The sequence below is a fragment of the Scedosporium apiospermum genome (assembly GCF_000732125.1).
Source record: "Scedosporium apiospermum strain IHEM 14462 chromosome Unknown SEQ_SAPIO_0098, whole genome shotgun sequence".
NCBI classification, from domain to species: domain Eukaryota; kingdom Fungi; phylum Ascomycota; class Sordariomycetes; order Microascales; family Microascaceae; genus Scedosporium; species Scedosporium apiospermum.
Window position 1 is genome coordinate 559,710 of NW_015971799.1, and position 20,105 is coordinate 579,814.

Below are 20,105 nucleotides of genomic sequence, written 5' to 3' on the forward strand. Positions count from 1 at the left end.
AATGGCGTGAGTGTCTGCGTGTATCGAAGGATGATGCGTGGCTGATTCTCTCTCGAGTGAGGAAGGGTCAACAACTTAGTTGGTCAGTAACACAGGGTCCAATTGAAGGGTATCAAGTGATTCTGGAGAGAGAGCAGGAAGGGTCGAGGTCGGATGAGCAATGGAGATCTTGCCGACGTCAAGTGACTGACGTGGATACTTAAATACTCTACATTCACAGGCATTCACAAAGAAAAATGGCGAGTGCCACTCATCACGGCGAGCCGAGAGCCCCCTGCAGGGCGTATATTAAGCATTGATAGTGCCGGTAACCTGGTACGAGTCTACTATGCCCGGGTTATCTAGGCGATGCCCGAGGTTAAATGGTTTTTCGTTCCTATTTTAGCATACAATCCACTTCCTCCAATAAATAGATTTGGTCTGTCTTGAACTGGGTTCGAAGTGCCGTTGGGCTGGTTGCGCAACAGTCAGAATCAAGTACAGGCTCTTGCGCCGCGAGCTCTATCTAATATGGAGATTTTCACGCGTTTTCACTTCTACAAACGGATAATGAGCGGGCTGCAATCTCTTCGGGCGCATAAATGCTGTGTGCAGAGGACCGACTTCAAGACCGCCTTCCATACTTCTGTCCCTCTGCCCTTTGCCATGGTTGAGTGGTAGCCTCAACTATGGTCAGAAACCTCTGTGGGAGGCACCATAAATAGCCACTACATTCAAGCTAATATACGTCCCGCCCTCGCCTCTAACTCTAATGGCTGGATGTCCGTCCCTGATGAATCGGCCCAATCTGGTTAATTCCAATAGCATCATCTGTTTGTATATATTCATGCCATTTTCACCATCAGTTGATCCCGTCTTTCGCTCATCATCCCGGGTAAACGACAGATAGACCGTTTCCAGCCTGCCACCTCAGTTCAGCTAAAACTTTAATTCCGCACCAAACGAAAGGGACGTCCCATCTCTGCATCCCCTCAGTAGTCGAAGCGAGAAGGTTAACATTATCCAGAGGTCAATACATGCGTTCAAATGTGCATCTGCAAGTATGGTTCGCGCCTGAACTATAAATAGGCGTCCTGACATGGAAATCCCCCGGTCGTCGCTATATCAATTCCACGTTGGCGGGAATGGCCGTGGAGGAGGAATGCAACACACCTCAACTCCAGGGTGATATCTCTAGAGTAATTCATGGTTATATGAAAGATAAATTAGTCTATGGATCCTACACTTGTGATCCTTATTTGTACTTACGAATCCGAGCATAGAGTAGAGCCCTAGGCTTATACTTAATATTGCGCCATTTCATCTTTTTCGCCTCGTGCAGCATGAAAGCCACCAATGTTCCGGGTACTGGTGACATTCCGTTACCTTTCCATTTGCTTTAGCCTGTTCTTACCAATAAGATCTAAGAGCTGTCAACAAGTGACGGGGAGATATCATAGTCGAACTCATAATGGAAAGGTCATGGCGAAATAGGGATAGACCCGAACCAAGCCAGGGCCTGCAAAGCAGTAATATGCGAGGGTTCTTCTGCTTTTCTTAGTAACAGCAAGCCGCAATATAGTAGTTTTCAACTCATCTCAAATTTCAACCTCATCTATGCTAATATTATTATATATCTTGATTCTAGGGACCACCGTCGAAACTACGGCTTTCTTATCAAAAGGGCTTCAAACCGGAAGTGCAGCCTCACCTGTAAGTTCATCGATAAACTTGAAATACTTACTCTGTCCGGATTATTAGCTAGCTGCTGCACAAGCCCGTTCTCAAACCCATCCTGTAATACTATCCTCTCAGGCCATGGTGATTTGGTTGCTTGATCCGGCCCGTAGACTGCCACATGACGGCAGACGGAGCCTCGTAAGTAAGAATTCGAGCGCCCTTATCAAGCCGGGTGGCCTTACTCTTAGGAAAGCAGAAGATCGGTGACTGCGAGATTTGAGCTCGGGGCGGCGGCCAGCTTAGGGAGGCTCGTCCACTCGGGCGCATCCGTGATCCGCGGGGAGGGCGAAGCGGCTGCGATCGGGGCACTTGGGGTTAAGGGAGGGAAACTCAGTCTTGTTGGGAAACTCAGTCTTGTTCACGGCAATGCAAAGGTTCTCGGCCAACTACCTGGTAAATTATCTCGTATTCTCCGCCTTATCCTTCTCGACTGTTGATGAACTGGCTCGGAACAGTGTTCAAGGCCCCTCTTTCAGCCTCACCTCGGGAGTGGGAATGGAACCACGACCCCGATGAGAAGAAGCATGAGATCGACAATCAGCTGCGGGTAACTTCGGCAAACCTCACGATACACTACTCGCCGCATCAGCGGAGAGGCTCCCGTGCGCAGGCACCATTCACGTCGACTTTTCTGGAATGGCTGATGGTGATGATTTGACTTGGCCAGCTGTCCATAATAATATAAGTACCTCGATCAAAGTGTTCAGCAAGGGTGACATATATACTGTGTGCTTTAGGTGCAACATGGCTCAGGAGAATAGTGTTTCTAATACCCGGTGTACATCCACAGGAGCGCGTATATTGAAAAGAAGACCTAAAAGGGCATGTTCCAATTATGGACTTCATCTTTACCACTGTATTATCTACATACACCACATCAGACGCAGTCGTCATGATATCAGCTCGAGTGCAGAGACGGGCCTCGCTGATGATGTAGGTGCTAGAAGATACATTTCTCGGCGTTATTCACGACAACGCACCCATCAACCTTCCACTACGCCTCGTTTTCGGGACTCAGTTGGGGAAGTAACTCTAGTTTAAATCTCATGGGCATATCTAGCTCCTCATGTTATCATGACGCACAGCTCGTCGGGGAATTCCCGATTCATGGGGGCTTACTCGGTCATGCTGCAAAAAGAAAGAGTGGACTTGGCGTTTATAAGTCCTTCCGGGCTGCCACTTCGAGCAAACGAATGAGTAGTAGAACAACGAATGCGATGGGTAACACATTTACGCACAAGATATCAGAGTAACATTACGTTTCGAGTGCCCTGAGCTAATACTTAGTTTAATCTTTCCCATAAACAACGAGGAGCCAAGCTAGATGAAGGAGCTCGAACTATTCATTACTGAAATATTAGACTGCCCTAAATAGCTCATATTCTACTCAAGCTCTCTCGAAGGTTTGTGTTTGTGACGATCTTGCCTTGGCCCCAAGTCAGCAGATGGAGCTTCTTTCTTAGCTTCTCATACACTTTGGTAGCCACAAAGATAAGCTGAGGTTGTTTTTAACTCTGAATATTCAAGGCGACCTACTTAGTCGAGCAATACGCATCGAAGATAGAGAACTCCAAGAAATGTAGACCCGTGGGGTGAATGCAATGCAACTTAATGGTGCAGGATGATTCATGAGACTGCCCACAAACGGATCTCAAGGTTCTCGGGTCAATGTTTGTTTATGAGCATACACGCTCTCATGCAACAATTGGACGACTTGGTGATTCTATCTTTGTCCAACACTACGGCAGACACGAGACCAAGTGAATCTGCTCTGTCCTTGGGAAAGCGCACGTCATGCTTTTTCGTCAATGTCTACACAAGGCGCTACTGCGACTAACGCCCGCTGCAATCCCGGCCCAGACTGAATCCAGCCAGTTACTGGGGAGGTGGCTTGTTTCCAACTGCGCCGTTTTTAGAAGCATCATCATTCATGTTCTTCGCTGATGTTGTATCCCCGTTAGTATGAATTAATGCCTATCGGGGTTATTCTATGAGGCAGGGGTTGCATGCGAAGTGCTTCGTAATCTCAAAAGGATGCTGGATTTTCATGCAGGAAAAGTGACCCCACACGCACAATTTTCAACCCCTTCCCGCAATTTCCAGCCAATGTGACCCTCGCTGATGCGCCACATTTCGCTCTACCCGCATTCTCAAGTTCTTTGCTTGCAGGGCCAGTAACATCATCAGAGATAACAGGTTTCCACCCTCGGTCTGAGATGTGGAGGGAGGACTGAACATGGGGGCCCAGCTCCCAGCTCTCAGATATATTGGCGTAGGAACATGCCGATATCCGTCTCTTACTTGCCTTTATCTCAAGCCACTGGACGCACGCAACAAGATAGGAAACCGGCGATGTGCCACATTTGACGGAGGGCATCTTTTTTTTCTCTCGCTCATCTACCCTGTTTCGTCTTATCACTGAATCACTTACCCTTTCAGCCAACATCCACTATTCCTTCCTGAGTAGATCATCCCGCATGAAATATTTCAATGACATGCAGCAGTCGAATAGTCGAATCGAACGCATGCGAAATGCGGCGAGCTTTCCGTTGGCCTCATCTTGGCACTAGTTCTTATCTTGGAATAGAGCTCTTCATAGTCTACCGTAATAGTTGATTAATCGTTCGGTGATTCAGTTCCTACGTAGACTCTATGGGCTGTCATTGTCAAAGGGCCCGCTTTCGGGATCCTTTGCAGATGAATTCAACTCTAACCAGATCCATACCCACCTCCGAAGTTACCCAAAGACGAATGTAGCCCCGGCTTATGGAGACCAGCTCGAGTCTGAGCCAATGAACCTCGGCGAGATAACTAGTGCAGCGTAGTGTTCGTCGCTATCTCTCTTGCACGCCCCCCACTAATCTTCCCGTCAACCCATTCCGCACGCGCGACCTGCGACCTGGGGACTGGGGTGGGTGGGTATGATGCAGAATATTTTTTTTCTTCTTTTTTTCTAGGGCTCATACTTCATATATACATCACGGCCCGCAAGGGAGCTTCCCTCCTAGCTCCCCTCCTTCCTCGAGCAGTTCTCGAACTCATCTTTATTGCCCGACGTTACTTCCTCCCGAAGATATGGGTTTCATACAAAACATCAATCACAAGGTCGCCGCGAGCCCGGTGGGCCGCTGGTTTCGGCTCGAAGGCTCGGGTCATGTACGTTCCTTCTCTCTCACACACACAGAGCCCATCCCCTCCTCCATGTGAAGGGAGAATTTTTACCACCGTCGTCAGCGCTGCGTCAAACGCAAAAGAACTATTGACTCATTGTCCTTTCATCATGTAGCCGAAGGAACGAAAGGGCTCGTTCTTCTTCACCGAGCTCCGCGCAGGCCTGGCTTGCTTCTTCGCCATGGCTTACATTATCGCCGTTAATGCGTCGATCGTCGCGGATAGTGGCGGCCCCTGTGTTTGCAACGGCGGCGCGGACGATCCTATTTGCGCGAAGAATGAGGAGTACCTGATGTGTACTCAGGCCGTTAAGCGAGATGCCGTGACAGCGACCGCGGCCATTTCTTCTCTTGCGACGTTTTGCATGGGCCTTTTTGCCAATCTGTGAGTCTCAATTCTTATTTTCTATTTCCCTCTGAAAGTAATCATGTCTAACCAGTCGGTAAAACTCTAGGCCTGTTGGCTTGGCTCCTGGAATGGGTATGTCGTCCTACCTGTCTCAGATAACTTTTTTTTTCTTTTCTTTTTGAGCTTGCTTTTCCCCTTCTCTGCAAACTCTCGTCACCGCTAGTGTTCGGGCGGTGTGATAGAGAAATAAACGACTCCGCTCTGGTGGCGTTTCCTTGAGTGATGAGCGGTTTGAAAAAGCAATAAGCTGACGCTTACATCTCGCCAGGTCTCAATGCCTACTTCACTTACACCGTCGGTTAGTCACATCCCGCCGGGGCTCTTGCGCCATGTGCGCCATGTCACACACTCGCTAACCTTTGAGCGACCCAGTCGGCTTTCACGGATCGGGGCCTGTACCTTTCCAGGTCGCTCTAACCGCCATCTTCATCGAGGGCTTCATCTTCTTCGGTCTTGCCCTTCTTGGCATGCGGCAGTGGCTTGCGCGGGCCATTCCGCGCCCCATCAAGCTCGCTACCAGTGCCGGTATCGGTCTGTTCCTTACCCTGATCGGCCTCACTTACAGCGAGGGAATCGCCCTCATCGTCGGCGCTTCGGCGACTCCGGTCGAACTTGCCGGCTGCTCCCCGGGGAACCGTCTCGAGGATGGAACTTGTCCGAGCTGGGACAAGATGCGATATCCCGCTATGTGGGTCGGAATCTTCTGCGGTGGTATCTTTACGACCGTCTTGATGATCTACCGCGTTAAGGGAGCGGTTATCGCTGGCATTATTCTTGTTAGCATCATCTCGTGGCCTAGGACGACTCCCGTCACGTATTTCCCGTACACCGCCGTTGGCAATGACGCCTTCGACTTCTTTAAGCAGGTTGTCGATTTCCATAAAATCTCCAAGATTCTAAACGTCCAGGAATGGAACATCTCCGGATACGGCGGTCAGTTCGGTCTCGCTCTCATCACCTTCCTCTACGTCGATATTCTCGATTGCACCGGTACTCTCTACGGTATGGCCCGTTTTGCCAACTTGATTGACCCCGTCACCCAGGATTTCGAGGGCTCCACCCTTGCTTACATGGTCGATGCCTTGAGCATTTCCATCGGTTCCGTCCTCGGTGTCCCCCCAGTCACGGCCTTCGTCGAATCCGGTGCTGGTATCTCCGAAGGTGGAAAGACGGGTCTCACTGCCATGATGACCGGAATCTGCTTCTTCATCTCCATTTTCTTCGCTCCCATTTTCGCCTCCATCCCTCCCTGGGCTACCGGCTGCGTTCTTATCCTCGTCGGATCCATGATGGTCGGCGTAGTCACCGAGATCAACTGGAAGTACCTGGGTGATGGAGTCCCCGCCTTTGTGACCATCGCCCTCATGCCTTTCACGTACTCGATCGCCGATGGCCTTATCGGCGGCATTTGCACCTACATTGTGTTGAACACCACTGTTTGGATCATCAAGGTGATCTCCGGAGGCCGTATCGTACCCCTCAACTATGATGAGCGTGATGGCTGGACCTACCGGATTCCTGGTGGCTTCTTCCCGCCTTGGACTCGGAGGCTTTTCAGTGGCAAAAAGGATTTCTGGAGAGAGGATACCCCTCCCCTTACATCAGTCGCCGTGCAGAGTGACGCCGTAACGTCGGATAGAGACGCTGGATCGGATAACGAGAAGAATGGAGCGGCTGCTAATCAAGCGCCCACGAAGGAAGCGTAAGGTCGAAAGCAGTTTGTTTTAATCTAGGAAAAGGATATGAAATGCTTTAGCGTTGTAAGATGGACGATTGCTAGTTGACCCAAACTTAGGAGGGAAGAATATATATACCATTTATCAGCCATTGGATGGTGAGCTCAATATATGAAATTTGGATGTTTTGTGCGCGGCATCTCCAACTTTGTGATGGTCAACATGGGTCTGCGGGTGTGGCTCGGGTTGTGCGGGTTTGCAAAATTCCTTTTCCCTTTCATAATTGCAGCTTAGAAAATCTAAACATGGCCTGATTAAGATCTTTCTACATGAACACGGCAAGCCGACTCCCCCGTAGAATACCAGAACCTCAAGACTCCTTCCATTGGGTAGGAACGCCAAATTTTGCCCTTCTGGGAGTCCTCTGCATCACGCGTAAACTCGACCTCTACACGCCGGTAAGCGTGGATGCCCCGAGTAATTACTGTGTCTTCTAATATCCAAAGCCTCAGTGGCCGAGTAAACGTCTTCACGGGGTCTAAGTCCACGCGACACTCCCCAAGCCCGCGGGAACCTCCGTTATCATAATGGAGGATGATTCCTCGACAGAATCCGCTGTGCCTATGATAAAACACGACTGCAGACGAGACGTTCTTCAGGGGGGCCTCCGAGTAAAAGTGCGCCCAGTTGCGGAGAATGACATCTTCAGGGCAGTGTCTTAGAAATGGTCTGGCGAGTTCACCGGTCAAGTCTTCGGCGTCCGGAAATAGATTAGAGGCCTCATTTCTCTCAGGTGCATTGTGATATGTTCCAAAGTTCCATCTGGGCCAGTCCCTAGATCTACAGCAGACAAGTGTCTCGGGCATTATGGTTCCAATGTGCGAAGTGGTAAGGTTCAAGGAGGGATTTTCGAATACACCAAGGACAATGTCGCCCACCAACTGTGTCCTGACAAGAATCTGGAAAGCCCTGTCATTAATAAACTCAAAGTTCCTAAATCCCATAAACAGAACTTTGTCGCGTTTTGCGATAGGCAGATACGTCCAGACAGGATTGGCATGACTAAACAGGTTACAAGCGCGGTGGAAAGCTGGCGCAGCTCCAGAGTGTGAGTTGTAGTGGGGATGGACATCAACGACGCGGTCGTGGTCGAAAAAGAATGACATCCCCGCGATCTTGTTCAGTTCGATGGCGAAAGCGACTGGGGAAGGGAGGGACCAGGGCGCAAATGGTTTGCACTGGAGGAGGTCAGGAGGTGCGGGAGTGTTCCATACTGTTGGATGATTGGAAGGATCGGCGAACTGGAGGCGGAGACGACCATGCTAGACGAAGAATAAGATACGAATAAACTGGGATGGTCATTCGGGAGGATATCAAATACCATTGCGTGAGCCACGACCGACTCTGCAGCCTCGATGCTCAGCACGGCGAAGGAAAGTGTGTCGTAGCACTCCCCTGAATACAAGGGCACCTCAGGAAGTGCCTCAACTCTACTTATGCCATCCCCATCAATGGTCACCCTCACGGCCTTATATTGCGATCGTGATTCAATTCCAATGCGCTGAAGCTTCCCGCCACGCTCCCATGAGAGGATTCTGCTCAGGCGAACAGTCTGGAGAGGCTCACTGTCTTCTTTCACGGAGACCTGATTCGCCAAGCTCACTGCCGCCACGACGTTCCAAAACGAGCACTGGTCACAATCGTAGGGCTCAGAATTTGCGCGGATGATCTGAACTATTTCCGAGGGTAATGCGGCAAGCTGGGAAATGCCACATCTGGCCGCCACAACTTGAAGTGCATCTCGGTCCAGGTTCTTGCGTGGTAGGTAGAGCGGCGGGCTCAACTTCCACGGGTGCTTCCATGTGGCGATTACCCAGAGGCGTTTCGTGGCCTCGAATTTATCAATTGCCGAACTCCGAAGAAAGACTCCGTAGCATGAAGGGTGTAGCAGCACGCAGTCTACGGCGGCAGGACAACGGCAATAAGCATGATCACCGGAGACATGAAAGCCGTCGCCTTCAAGCTCGGCGCGACTCGTATCATTCGGGTAGCTGAATTCGACTGGACCAATGTAGTTCATCGAACCATCTTTGGTATAAACTATTGCATCTCAAGTCAGTCCTCTCTCAGACCCAACGGGCCGTTGGGTGGCTAGTGTTACAAATTATCGTTCGCCGATTCGTCTCAATGAACTCGGCGCAAACACCGCATTGTCGGATGATCCACGGATGTGCTTCAGAGACGACATCAGCGTCTTGGTCCATGATTAGGTAGAAGGCGAAGTTCGATATTACAACTTGGTAAATTCGAGAACCGATGTTCAACGAAGAAGTCAGTGAGCACTGAGGGCTTAAAATTTACATTGCATGAACAGGGCTAGCCTTACGTAACAGCTCCGATTTGAAGCTGTTATTGGAAAGATCCCCGAAAATACCGACTTCAACAAGCATTTAAGAAGTGCAAGTTCCGAGCGGGAACCATCACTCCTGTTTACTTCGTAGGCAAGCCGAAGCTGCACAACGGACAACTAGACGGTACCTTTTTTCTTGCTGTCTGCGCGAAGCGGCGCGCCATGGTCTACTTGCATTGTCACAGGCCCAAGTACTGGAAGCAGGCATCCCGCAGGCCTATATATACGCGATGCGATGACGGGGCGCTAGAAGAAATCCAGCGATGGATCACCTTCTTCCACGATTGCGCGGTTAAAGCGCGCGCTTGGTGAAGTCCAGAGAGACACCTGTCTGTCCCCTGGCTCTATTTGGGCATGAAAATACGTTTACCAATGTTGAGCCCGTGCTAAGTCTGGCTCTAGCATCTAGGAAGCAGGTTTCTTAACCTTCTATTAAAGCTCCCTGGGTGCAGTTTTCATCGGAAGCATGATGTAGGTAGGATCTATCTTGCATTGGGGATGAGCTGATGGGCTCCCGGTGTACAGCCGAGATATCTTCATACGGTCATAAATTAACTTATTATGGAAGCAGTGTTATTCCAGGAATACGACGTGTCGCCCAACTTTCAGCTCTAGTGGAAACAGCTGTACAGAGGAACATGCCAGATCGGATGACAGCTATCTCTCGGACCCGAGCAAGTGCTACCTACATACATTGGGAAGTAGTGATACTGAAGGGTCGCAATGGATGCCAGCGAGAAGGGACGGCTGAGTCCGATGCAATAATTATGCAATATTTTGACCATTATCTGCATTCGCCCGCACCACTGCTGGATCCGCCAGCCCAAGTCTCCGGGTGCGATGCATCGTTATCTCCCGTCAATGTGTCGCCTCGAGCCGAGGCCCCGCCCCCACATTGTTCGGTGTGGAGGGGCCCAAGATATTGGGATGGATGCGTTGATACCAGATATCAATCTGCCTACGGCATGCTACGTGAGTGCGTCCTATCGAGGCAAACGGATCATGGAGCGGAGTTCTACCTCTTCTAGGTCTGACGCTGTGGAGCCTGGAAAACGGGCTTCTGGATCGGGACTGGTGCAATTGATACCTGAACAGGGGCCATGACCCAGACCTTATCAGCCAAGAATGACCCTTATCAATATCGGATTATTATCCCCATCTCAAATCCAGCTCCTCGTTGTTGGTGCCACACGAGCTCGCTCACTAACCCGAACCGTAAAATCAAACTTTCCTATTCCAGGCGCAGATATAACCTCGAGTCATTAGAGCATGATATAATCGATCTTATTACTATGGCTGATTCCTCTTCCGGACTTGTCGCCGTCGCTTTTAGGAATGCGGACTACTCTCCCGATGGAGCAGAAATTATTCTCGATGCTGTTTTGGAAGCGGTGCAGTCCGATAAACATAATGAACATATGGAAATTCAGCACATACATCCTCAAGTATAAGGGGTTTCCTAGAACTGTACATCTAGGATCAATGGCTCGTCAACCAAGTCGCGACGTCATTGACCACGGACGACTGCTCTTGCATTGGAAATGCATATTATAAATGGCTGTCAATAATATATCCTGCGGCCTCTCTCTGTATCTATTTCGACGCGTGTTTTTCCCTCAGATACGCGGTCACCCATCATCCTCCAACATCAAATCAGATTCGGTGTGCAAGAGAACCGGGCTGGGTGGCAAATTTTCAGTGGCGATCGACATGCAGCAGAGTCAATTAGGGACGACAGCCATTCCTGCCATCATGAAGGAATAGATCGAATGCGCAGTGAAACCATGCAAAAATTCGGCTTCCATCTCGAAATACCTTCAAATTTGGGCTACGAAGTATAATGAAGAGGATAGTGTGGCTTGTTTACATGGCATTCAATGCCGATTCCCTAGGAACGGATCGTGCACTCTTGTCAACCAACGCACCAAACGCACTAGAAAAAAGGTTAAGCTAATACCACAACACGAAACCAAACAGCGGGGAAACAAGGGGGAGGCGATCACTGCTGCTCCTGGACTACAAACCCTTCTCAAGGACATGGCCGTACTTCGTATTCAGATTCGGCGGCTTCCCTCTTCTCTGCCTCGCTCAACCCACCCAAGGGAGGACAATTCCGATTCCAAGGATCCGATGTGAATGTGAATGCGCACAACCACACGAATCCTGCCCGATCTCTCCCCATTCCTGTTTATCTCGGTTCGGGCACTTGCTATCTTATCTTCATCGGAGCCCGCCGCCTCCATATATCCTTCGTAATCTTTATCTCAGGATGGCTGCAGCATTCATGTACGGGGTGGACGGGAGGCAAGGGTGGTGGACATGGGCCCGAATCGTCCCCACCATCAAACTTAGTGACCCTTGGATGTGATACTATTGATTCCACTTAGGTCCAATCAGCGTGCCTGACAGGGTTAGCCTTTACTATCTAACCATGTACTACCTTTTGGGAAACGGTTTCACCTCCTGGTACGTCACAAATCACATTGTCGCCGAGAAAACGGAAAAAGTTTCGTCAAGGGAGCTTTTATATCCCGCCTGTCCGCCACCTCGAACTTGACAGCCTCCAAGAGCTCAGGAACCGATCGATCGCCTATTCCCATATATATCACTTTTGATTGGGTAGCAAACTCCAAACTTAGTCTGGAGTTTACTGGAACCACCTAATTCGCCATGGACGAAGATCAGGGCCCATCGCAGATTATCCCACCAACTGAAAAGCGACGATCACTCGGGAGATTTCTCGCCGGCGCAAGACACCTCTTCTTCACGAAAGATGGCCTAATCGGCACTTACGACTATGCGTTCCTCTTTAGGCCGAACCTCCCGTTCATGAAGAAGCCTGAGCAGGGCTCTCCGTTCTTCGGCCTCAATGACCGCATGCCACTCCTCCTCGCTCTTCTTCTTGGATTCCAACATGCGCTTGCTATGCTTGCGGGAGTTATCACACCGCCAATTATACTCGGAGGTGCAGGCGGCGTCAACTTCCCCCCAGAGCTGCAGCAGTACCTTGTTTCCACGGCCTTGATCGTCTCCGGCACTCTTTCTATGATTCAAATCACAAGATTCCACATTTACAAGACACCGTACTATCTTGGAACGGGTTTGATATCCGTAGTAGGGATATCATTCACCATTATCCCTGTCGCTCAAGGGTTAGTGTATCTCCTCGAGCTAATATGTGTCGAGGGAGTGAATTGAATTTACTAACCATGATTCCTATAGTGCCTTTGATCAAATGTATAAAAACGGTTTCTGTCCGACAGACGACAATGGTCTCCGTCTCTCATGTCCCAAGGGATACGGCGCACTGCTGGGCACCGCAGCATGCTGCGCTCTCCTTGAAATTTTGATCGCCTTCATCCCTCCTAAGATCCTTCTCAAGGTTGTACCGCCAATTGTCACTGGTAAGGCTCAGCATTCTATTGAACCCATCGGTCTGCCATATCTCTGACAATTTGAAGGCCCTACTATTATGCTCATTGGTATCCACCTTGTCGAGAGCGGTTTCAAGAACTGGGGTGGTGGTTCTGGGCCTTGTTTCCAGCCAACGAGCGACTTTTTTGCCTCGTGCCCCAACATCAATGCTCCTCACGCCCTTCCCTGGGGATCTGCAGAATACCTAGGTCTCGGGTTCTCCGTCTTCGTCACGATCATCCTTTGCGAACGGTTCGGTTCGGTAAGTTTTAAAGCTGATGTATTCCAACCGTGAACATATCGGAATACCGCTAACCTCTCCCACTTTCTTAACAGCCCATCATGAAGAGTTGCAGCGTTGTCATAGGTCTTCTCGTCGGCTGTATTATCGCCGCTGCCACCGGATACTTCGACCGGTCCGGAATCGACAGCGCTCCCGTGGCCTCCTTCATATGGGTGCACACCTTCAAGCTCACCGTCTACGGCCCTCTCGTCCTTCCCATCCTCTCCGTCTTTATTATCGTCGCCTGCGAAGCCATTGGCGACATCACAGCCTCCTGCGATGTTTCCCGAGTGGAAGTCTCGGGGCCCATCTACGAGACTAGAGTTCAAGGTGGTGTCCTCGCTGACGGCCTCAACGGTCTCCTCGCCGCCCTGATGACCATCACACCCATGAGCACGTTCGCCCAGAATAACGGCGTTATCGCCCTTACTCGATGCGCTAATCGCACCGCCGGCTACTGCTGCTGCTTCTTCCTCATCGTCATGGGCATCTTCGCCAAATTTGCCGCCGCGCTCGTCGCCATTCCGTCTTCGGTTCTAGGAGGCATGACTACCTTCCTCTTTTGCTCCGTGGCCGTCTCTGGTATGGCTGTCATCGCGCGCAGTGTTCCTTTTACCAGGAGGAACCGGTTTATCCTGACGGCTGGTCTTACGATCGGTTTTGGAGCTACGTTGGTGCCTACCTACTTCGACACGGTCTTCACCTACCACGGACCCAACACTAGCCTCCGTGGATTTATGGACGCTATCGAGATTGTTATGGAGTCCGGGTTCGTCGTCACTGCTTTCATTTGCATGATTCTCAACTTGACGTTGCCCGAGGAGCCTGAAGATGCCATGATGATGAACTCTCTCCCGGCGCAAAGCGACGGTGTGTCGATCAACCGGTCTGATTCAGAACCTCCACTTAAATCTAAAGTGTAGAGGGCTGGAACTGCGGGATGTATGATTGTGGCTTTCATAGTTTCGTTACGATTTTCGTTACATAGTTCATTGATACCAAATAAATTAGACGATTCCATGTTGCATGTGCGATTCAAGTTTAAAATGTCCCAACATGCCTCTGTTCACTGGTTCTTGGATAGGCCCTAGAACTGGTACAACAAAGGAGCCGTCAGACATCCTCCGACCCAAGATCCTAGCTAGGTTAGCTGAGGTGCGTTTCTCGGTCTATTCATTGACTTCTAGCGAAGGTTGAACCATTGTGCCTCTTTTCCCCATGTCAAGGCCTCGCCGTCCATGATGCCGTGGCAGTACAGGTCTCCAATGTATGAATAAAAACCATTATGCAAAGGTCTCAATGCGACGGGGACCGTAGCTCCGAAAAGCACACATATGATGTCTCCATCCTGCAATTCCAACGGACCGATTCCCACAAACCCCTCTACACCCCGGTATCCGCGTCGAACCGCCGAGACAGACAGTGCTGAGGCGTAATTATTGCACAATTCACCTTGAGGGCGGATTTTCTTCATCCACAGTTCGGTCCGACGCGCTGACAGTTCAGCTCCTTCCAATCCAGCAAGACTCCTTTCCTCGTCCTCGGTGAGTGGAATAACCACATCGGGTGATTCGCCGTTAACGAATATCCGACGATGCCGCACTACCACTTCAGCTAGTTGCTCGGCCCCAACTTTTGACCTTTCGGCCGTCGCTCTCTGACTATGCCAGGGCGTGTTGCCAACGTATTCTTGGTCGGCGATGGGGATGCGCCAGCTTGCTTCCTCCCATCGCCGCCTTTGCTCTTCCGTGGCCCAGAGAGGGTGATTTGGCGTGCGTTTCATAATTTCTATGGCCTCTGATATGAGAAGCTGTGTAGTGTGTTGAGAGATTGCGCTGTTGCGGAGTTTCCGTTCGCCGTCAGCCTCGATCGGCCATGCCTCGCCGGTAGCACCAACGACGTCGATCGGGATGCCCTCGAGAGCTAAAACGTCGGGGTCGGCATCACTTAGAGCATGTGGTCTGGTCGACTGGGAACGGCCGGAGCTTGCCGAAAACGGCTGGGAAGAGATGATGGTTCCGTAGGTAAGATGGGGCACTTCACAAACCGATCGGAAGTCGGGGACCCAAGACGGGAGATTCGGGTGTGGCTGGGGGCGGTGGGCTAAGAAAATGAATTCCACGTCACCGGCTTCGATGATACGTTTAGTAGCGTCGATGTACACCTTCTCTGGCGACACCGACCTACTAGTTTGGATGGGAATGGCAAGCGTCTCGGCATCACTTGCCAGCCCCAGGAAGCCGTAGATGTAATCCTTATGATCCGAAAAGAGAGTAGCTTCTTCACCACCTCCGCCGCTCGTGTAGGAGGAATTGAGGCGAAATCTGCGAAGAAGCTGCCCCAAAGTCACAGGAGGCTCACCCTCGGGATTGTGCAACTTAGCCCTGGCAACCATACTGGTATTCGCCGCGTCCCGTCCCGGTCTGTCCGCGAGAAGTGTCTGGATTTTCTTGCCGATCTCTAGCGTCATAGGGCCCCGGATGATATCCTTGAGGCCTCTCATGTCACGTTGCCAGTGGAGTGTATGGAAGAGCAGGCCGCAGTAGAGAATGTCGCCGTCGATTGAAGAATTTCCGCGCTTAACGAGTAGCTTCGGCGGCAAGGCGACCTCTTGCTTGATCCACCCACGTTTGAAATACGGGACGTTGAAAAACTCCTCCAGCTCGGCTAAGGCTGCTATCTCGTGCCACTCACCCTCCGCCTCAATCATTTCTTTGATCTTCCTTTTCGTCTCGCGCAGTGATTCGGGGATCGTTATCAATCCCCCACTCTCTACGTCTTCGTCCGACAAAAGCTGCTCTTGAAGCTTTTTCGTCATTACTCTAATCCCAAAACTAGAGAACTGCCGCCCTACTCTCTCCAGATATGCTATGGCTTGTTCCGTTGAACCAGGGCCAAGCCAGGCAATGGTTTGCGTCGAGAGCGTGTAAATGTCCTTCATGAGGGGAATTTGGTGGGCTTTCTCGTCGTCATCGTCCTGGTTGATGCAAATTTGGTCAATCCACAGGTCTAGAGGTTCGGCCTCTCGGAGTCCCTGAAGGGCGGTCTTCAGAGACAATGTGATTGGAAGAAGTCCTCCATTGGTCTCAATATTGACCACATGTCGATTATCGCCCCATGCATATGACAGAGCTGTGAAGCGGTGAGAGCCATCAAGATTGATAGTGAAAATTTCGCCACTGATATTGTCTTCTTCGCCTGCTCTGGCTGGCAAGAGCCTGAAGATCCGAATTTCCCTGCTGTGCAAAGGAAGACGTGAATATTCGAACGGCAACCTTGCTTGTTCCATCGTGCTAGGCTTTAGGTTTGCTATTTGTAATAGTCGGGCATCTTTCTGGCGCCGGGGAGGAGGGCGGGGAGGAGGAACCCCCTTATATGTCAATCCCGCGAGTGACGTTTTCGTTGCCTGGACTCTGCCTGGAGAACTGTGTTTTAGGGTCGCATCGTGGGATCAATAGTGTTCAGCCCCTGCCGTGCTAGCCGCGAGGGGACAAAATGGATTAAATCGTGAGGGGCGGTGTAATGCCTCGGGCAACATCCTTCCTCAATCCAGACACGGAAAATGGAAATAACCTCGCATCAAGCCGGACTAGGCGGGCCCTCGTAACGTTTCATTACTTGTGGATATAACTCTCGCTGCCTAACCCTGGGGTCATGAAAACATCGAACTATCATGAGTCCACGACACCGCATTCAGCGAGTCCCCGCATAAGAGAAACTCCGGAGTCACAAATACCAACTAAAATTTAGAAGAAATAGCCCATTTTACACATCGGTGAATTGGCCCTTTGGGCGTACTAGCGTCCCTTGCATGGATTGAGTTCAAAAATAGAAGCTGTTGCCAGTTGCTGGACCGATTGCCAGATAATAGAGAATAGCTGCATAACCACTCCTTGCACGACCTTTTCCACGACCCCTGATGAAATAAGAAGGATGAATTTTCCGTCTTACCAAATCACCTACCCTCTCGACGGTGAAGATCGGGTCAGTGAGCTCTCTCGGAGGTTGCAAGAGGTGCAAAACGAGAGAGATTTAGTAGGCCCCGGACCTCACTCGCAATGTGTGTCACTGGGACCTACGATTGGGCGGCGAGGATGCTGCGAGGTTGCTTTTCGCCGTCGGAGGTGGACGTTCACCAAGAGCGAATCTTTAAGGAATATTGGGCCAACCAAGCGAAGCACTACGCCCACGACGTGGACATCAAAGAGGTTACTATCTCTCAAACGAATGTCCATTACCGATTTTTCGCACACGCTCTGAACAATGTCTCGCGCTATGTCAGAATGCGCCCCCGAAGAAACGCCACGCAATGTTAAAGACCAGCAATATTGGAAATGCGAAGTCGACCATTTGCGATTAATTGATGCTATCGAGGAAAGTAGGATGCGGGACTAGCGAATCCAAGCCAGCTTCAGTACCCTCAGTGACCAAGACGCAAGCCAGACCAGACACTCTCTCCAGAGGACCGCCAGAGCCCAATTCCCCAGCGCCAACGCCTTGACGAGCCCCGTGGGACGTGTAGCAAAATTATATCGTTGCCGTCTAACAGCGCGGGGTCGCCAATGCATTTCGCAATTTGCAGCTTGTTGGTCGAGAACTATGAGAACGTGCTCTTAGCAAAACTGGGAATTGTTTTATTGGCATTACTGCTGCATCGGTAAGGTTGTAGTGAGTTCCACGTTGCTTTGGAATGAGAGGCTGAACGATTTAAGCTGCAGCCGAAACACCAGAGGGTCAATTCCCTACATTGAATCATTAAGAGTGCTGGCAGCTCTCAGGGGGTCGGAAATATCATCACGTGATAATGATTGGAATTGGTGCGAGGGCAGAATATTTAGGGTGGGACTACTTCGTAGTCCACTTCGCATCTCCAACCTTTTAAGGTTAAGCCCGACGATAATCCCATGGGACTCGGGGCTAGCCTGCACTAGTTTGAATGCTACCTATCACTGTCACGACGAAAATGGCCACAGCAAAGTCACAACCACTTCCAGTCGACCACGGGCAGAATCTCCGAGTCATGAAGCGCGCTGCTTCCCAAGAACTGGAGACCGCGTCAAATATCAAAAGAATCAAAAGTTCTCATGACGGGTTGACAGAACCAGAGGTTCAACCTCCAGCTCCAGCCCTCAAGAGAGTTCCGTTCCCAGACAAGGCACGCTCACGCTAGCTACGAAGTAGACCCTTAAGCGTCAGAAATATTCTAACTGTTCTGAAGCCCGCAGTTGTGGAAGAACGAAAAGGCGAGATCCAATTCCGAGTTGTCAACAATGATGGCACCAGAGAGAGTTCGATTATCCTTACGGGTCTCAAGTGCCTGTTCCAAAAGCAACTTCCAAAAATGCCCAAAGATTACATTGCGCGTCTCGTCTACGATCGCACTCATCTGTCCATCGCCATTATAAGAATGCCACTAGAGGTCATTGGCGGAATATCATTCCGAGAATTCCGAGACCGCAAGTTTGCAGAAATCGTTTTCTGCGCCGTCTCATCTGATCAACAAGTGAAGGGATACGGGGCGCATCTCATGGCGCATTTGAAGGACTATGTCAAGGCTACCTCGCCAGTGATGCATTTTCTAACTTACGCCGATAACTATGCCACCGGGTATTTTCAAAAACAGGGCTTTACCAAGGAGATCACCCTCGAGAAGTCTGTCTGGATGGGGTATATTAAGGATTACGAAGGGGGGACGCTCATGCAATGCTCCATGGTACCCCGAATACGTTACCTCGAGGTCGGCCGTATGCTTCTCAAGCAGAAGGAAACCGTACGAGCCAAAATTCGTGCCTTGAGCAAAAGTCACATCGTTCACCAACCGCCTCAGCAGTGGACTAGTGGCGTTGTCATCCCTATCGATCCACTCTCTATCCCAGCTATTCGAGCAACGGGGTGGTCTCCGGATATGGACGAATTGGCACGACAACCACGCCACGGACCTCATTTCAACGAACTTCGGCGTTTCCTTTATCAAATCCAGAATCACGATAAAGCATGGCCCTTCCTCCACCCGGTCAACAAAGATGAAGTTCCTGATTATTACAACGTGATTACATCACCCATGGATCTATCGACTATGGAAGAGAGATTGGAGCATGATTTGTACGCTACTCCCAGAGACCTTGTCAACGATCTCAAATTGGTTTTTAGTAATTGCAAGCAGTATAACGACGCGACAACGGTATACAACAAGTGCGCGGTCAGGTTGGAGAAGTACATGTGGAGTCTCATCAAGGAGATTCCGGAGTGGTTTGACCTACTTGAGGAATGATCGGTGCAAGTGTCTCTCATTGCCTTGGAGCTCGAGCTGTTGCTGATTGAGGCGAGGGTTTTCTATCTTTGCTATGCTTCGGTCGGAAAGGCGTTTATGTTTAGGGTGCTCGGGATACCCAGAATCATTCTGAGGAGGATCATTCTGACATCATGCACACATCGCATCGATGCAGCTTTTCGCCTCGTCAAAAGAGAGTTATGCGCCTCCCTTTCGCAAGGACGGCCGTGTTATGCGTCCTAGGATACGACCACATTCGAGTAGACTGTCTTCGAAAGGAGATGAGTCAACGTCTTGCCGCCACTCTATAGCCGGCCGTTGATAGTGTCAGTACGTCGGTTGTTCCATGTGGCCGGACGAAGGTAATGATGCTGTGTTTTGCTTCTGTGATGTTCGATTTTCTCTACGTATTTCCATATTTTAACAATATATCTAATAAGTTGTCTCCAACACTATAATACTGAAGGTCAGCAGTATGTCTAGGCTGCACATGGACATGCTATGCGCCAGCGCCGATGTTTCTGCCCGCAGAGTTGAACGTGGGAATAGGCATAGGCGAAAGTAACAAACTACGGCGATAGTCGGGAACTACACCGCACCTGGTTTCTTTGGCCGTAAACAAAATCTTGTAGCCGATGTGCGAATGTTGTTATCTCGCCCACCCCAGAGCAGCTCAACATTTCGTTCTTAATCACTTACCTTCTAAGTTGGCGACGATTTGGCTACTAGAGTTCATTTGACCGCGAAGTTTAT

The 20,105-nt window shown here is 50.3% G+C and overlaps 3 protein-coding genes and 2 pseudogenes across 3 annotated transcripts; 3 read left to right on the forward strand and 2 right to left on the reverse strand.

Annotated features, from left to right (window-relative positions):
* Positions 1 to 4,794: 4,794 nt before the first annotated feature.
* SAPIO_CDS5312 (uncharacterized protein) lies at positions 4,795 to 7,004 on the forward strand (the record flags this gene model as incomplete). The annotated part of the gene is made up of 5 exons (XM_016787665.1): positions 4,795 to 4,875; positions 5,006 to 5,274; positions 5,345 to 5,370; positions 5,567 to 5,596; positions 5,671 to 7,004. The coding sequence occupies 5 exons, from the start codon at positions 4,795 to 4,797 to the stop codon at positions 7,002 to 7,004; spliced, it is 1,740 nt and encodes a 579-aa protein (XP_016642680.1).
* Positions 7,005 to 7,288: 284 nt separating this feature from the next.
* Positions 7,289 to 9,054, reverse strand: SAPIO_CDS5313 (uncharacterized protein; the record flags this gene model as incomplete). The annotated part of the gene is made up of 2 exons (XM_016787666.1): positions 7,289 to 8,296; positions 8,356 to 9,054. 2 exons carry the CDS (start codon positions 9,052 to 9,054, stop codon positions 7,289 to 7,291), a joined length of 1,707 nt encoding a protein of 568 aa, XP_016642681.1.
* A 3,000-nt stretch (positions 9,055 to 12,054) lies between these two features.
* Positions 12,055 to 14,172, forward strand: SAPIO_CDS5314 (Uric acid-xanthine permease; the record flags this gene model as incomplete). Its single annotated transcript, XM_016787667.1, has 5 exons — positions 12,055 to 12,536; positions 12,607 to 12,788; positions 12,846 to 13,060; positions 13,135 to 13,951; positions 14,093 to 14,172. The coding sequence occupies 5 exons, from the start codon at positions 12,055 to 12,057 to the stop codon at positions 14,170 to 14,172; spliced, it is 1,776 nt and encodes a 591-aa protein (XP_016642682.1).
* A 92-nt stretch (positions 14,173 to 14,264) lies between these two features.
* Positions 14,265 to 16,370, reverse strand: SAPIO_CDS5315 (annotated as a pseudogene; the record flags this gene model as incomplete).
* A 2,052-nt stretch (positions 16,371 to 18,422) lies between these two features.
* Positions 18,423 to 19,352, forward strand: SAPIO_CDS5316 (annotated as a pseudogene; the record flags this gene model as incomplete).
* Between the last annotated feature and the right edge of the window lie 753 nt (positions 19,353 to 20,105).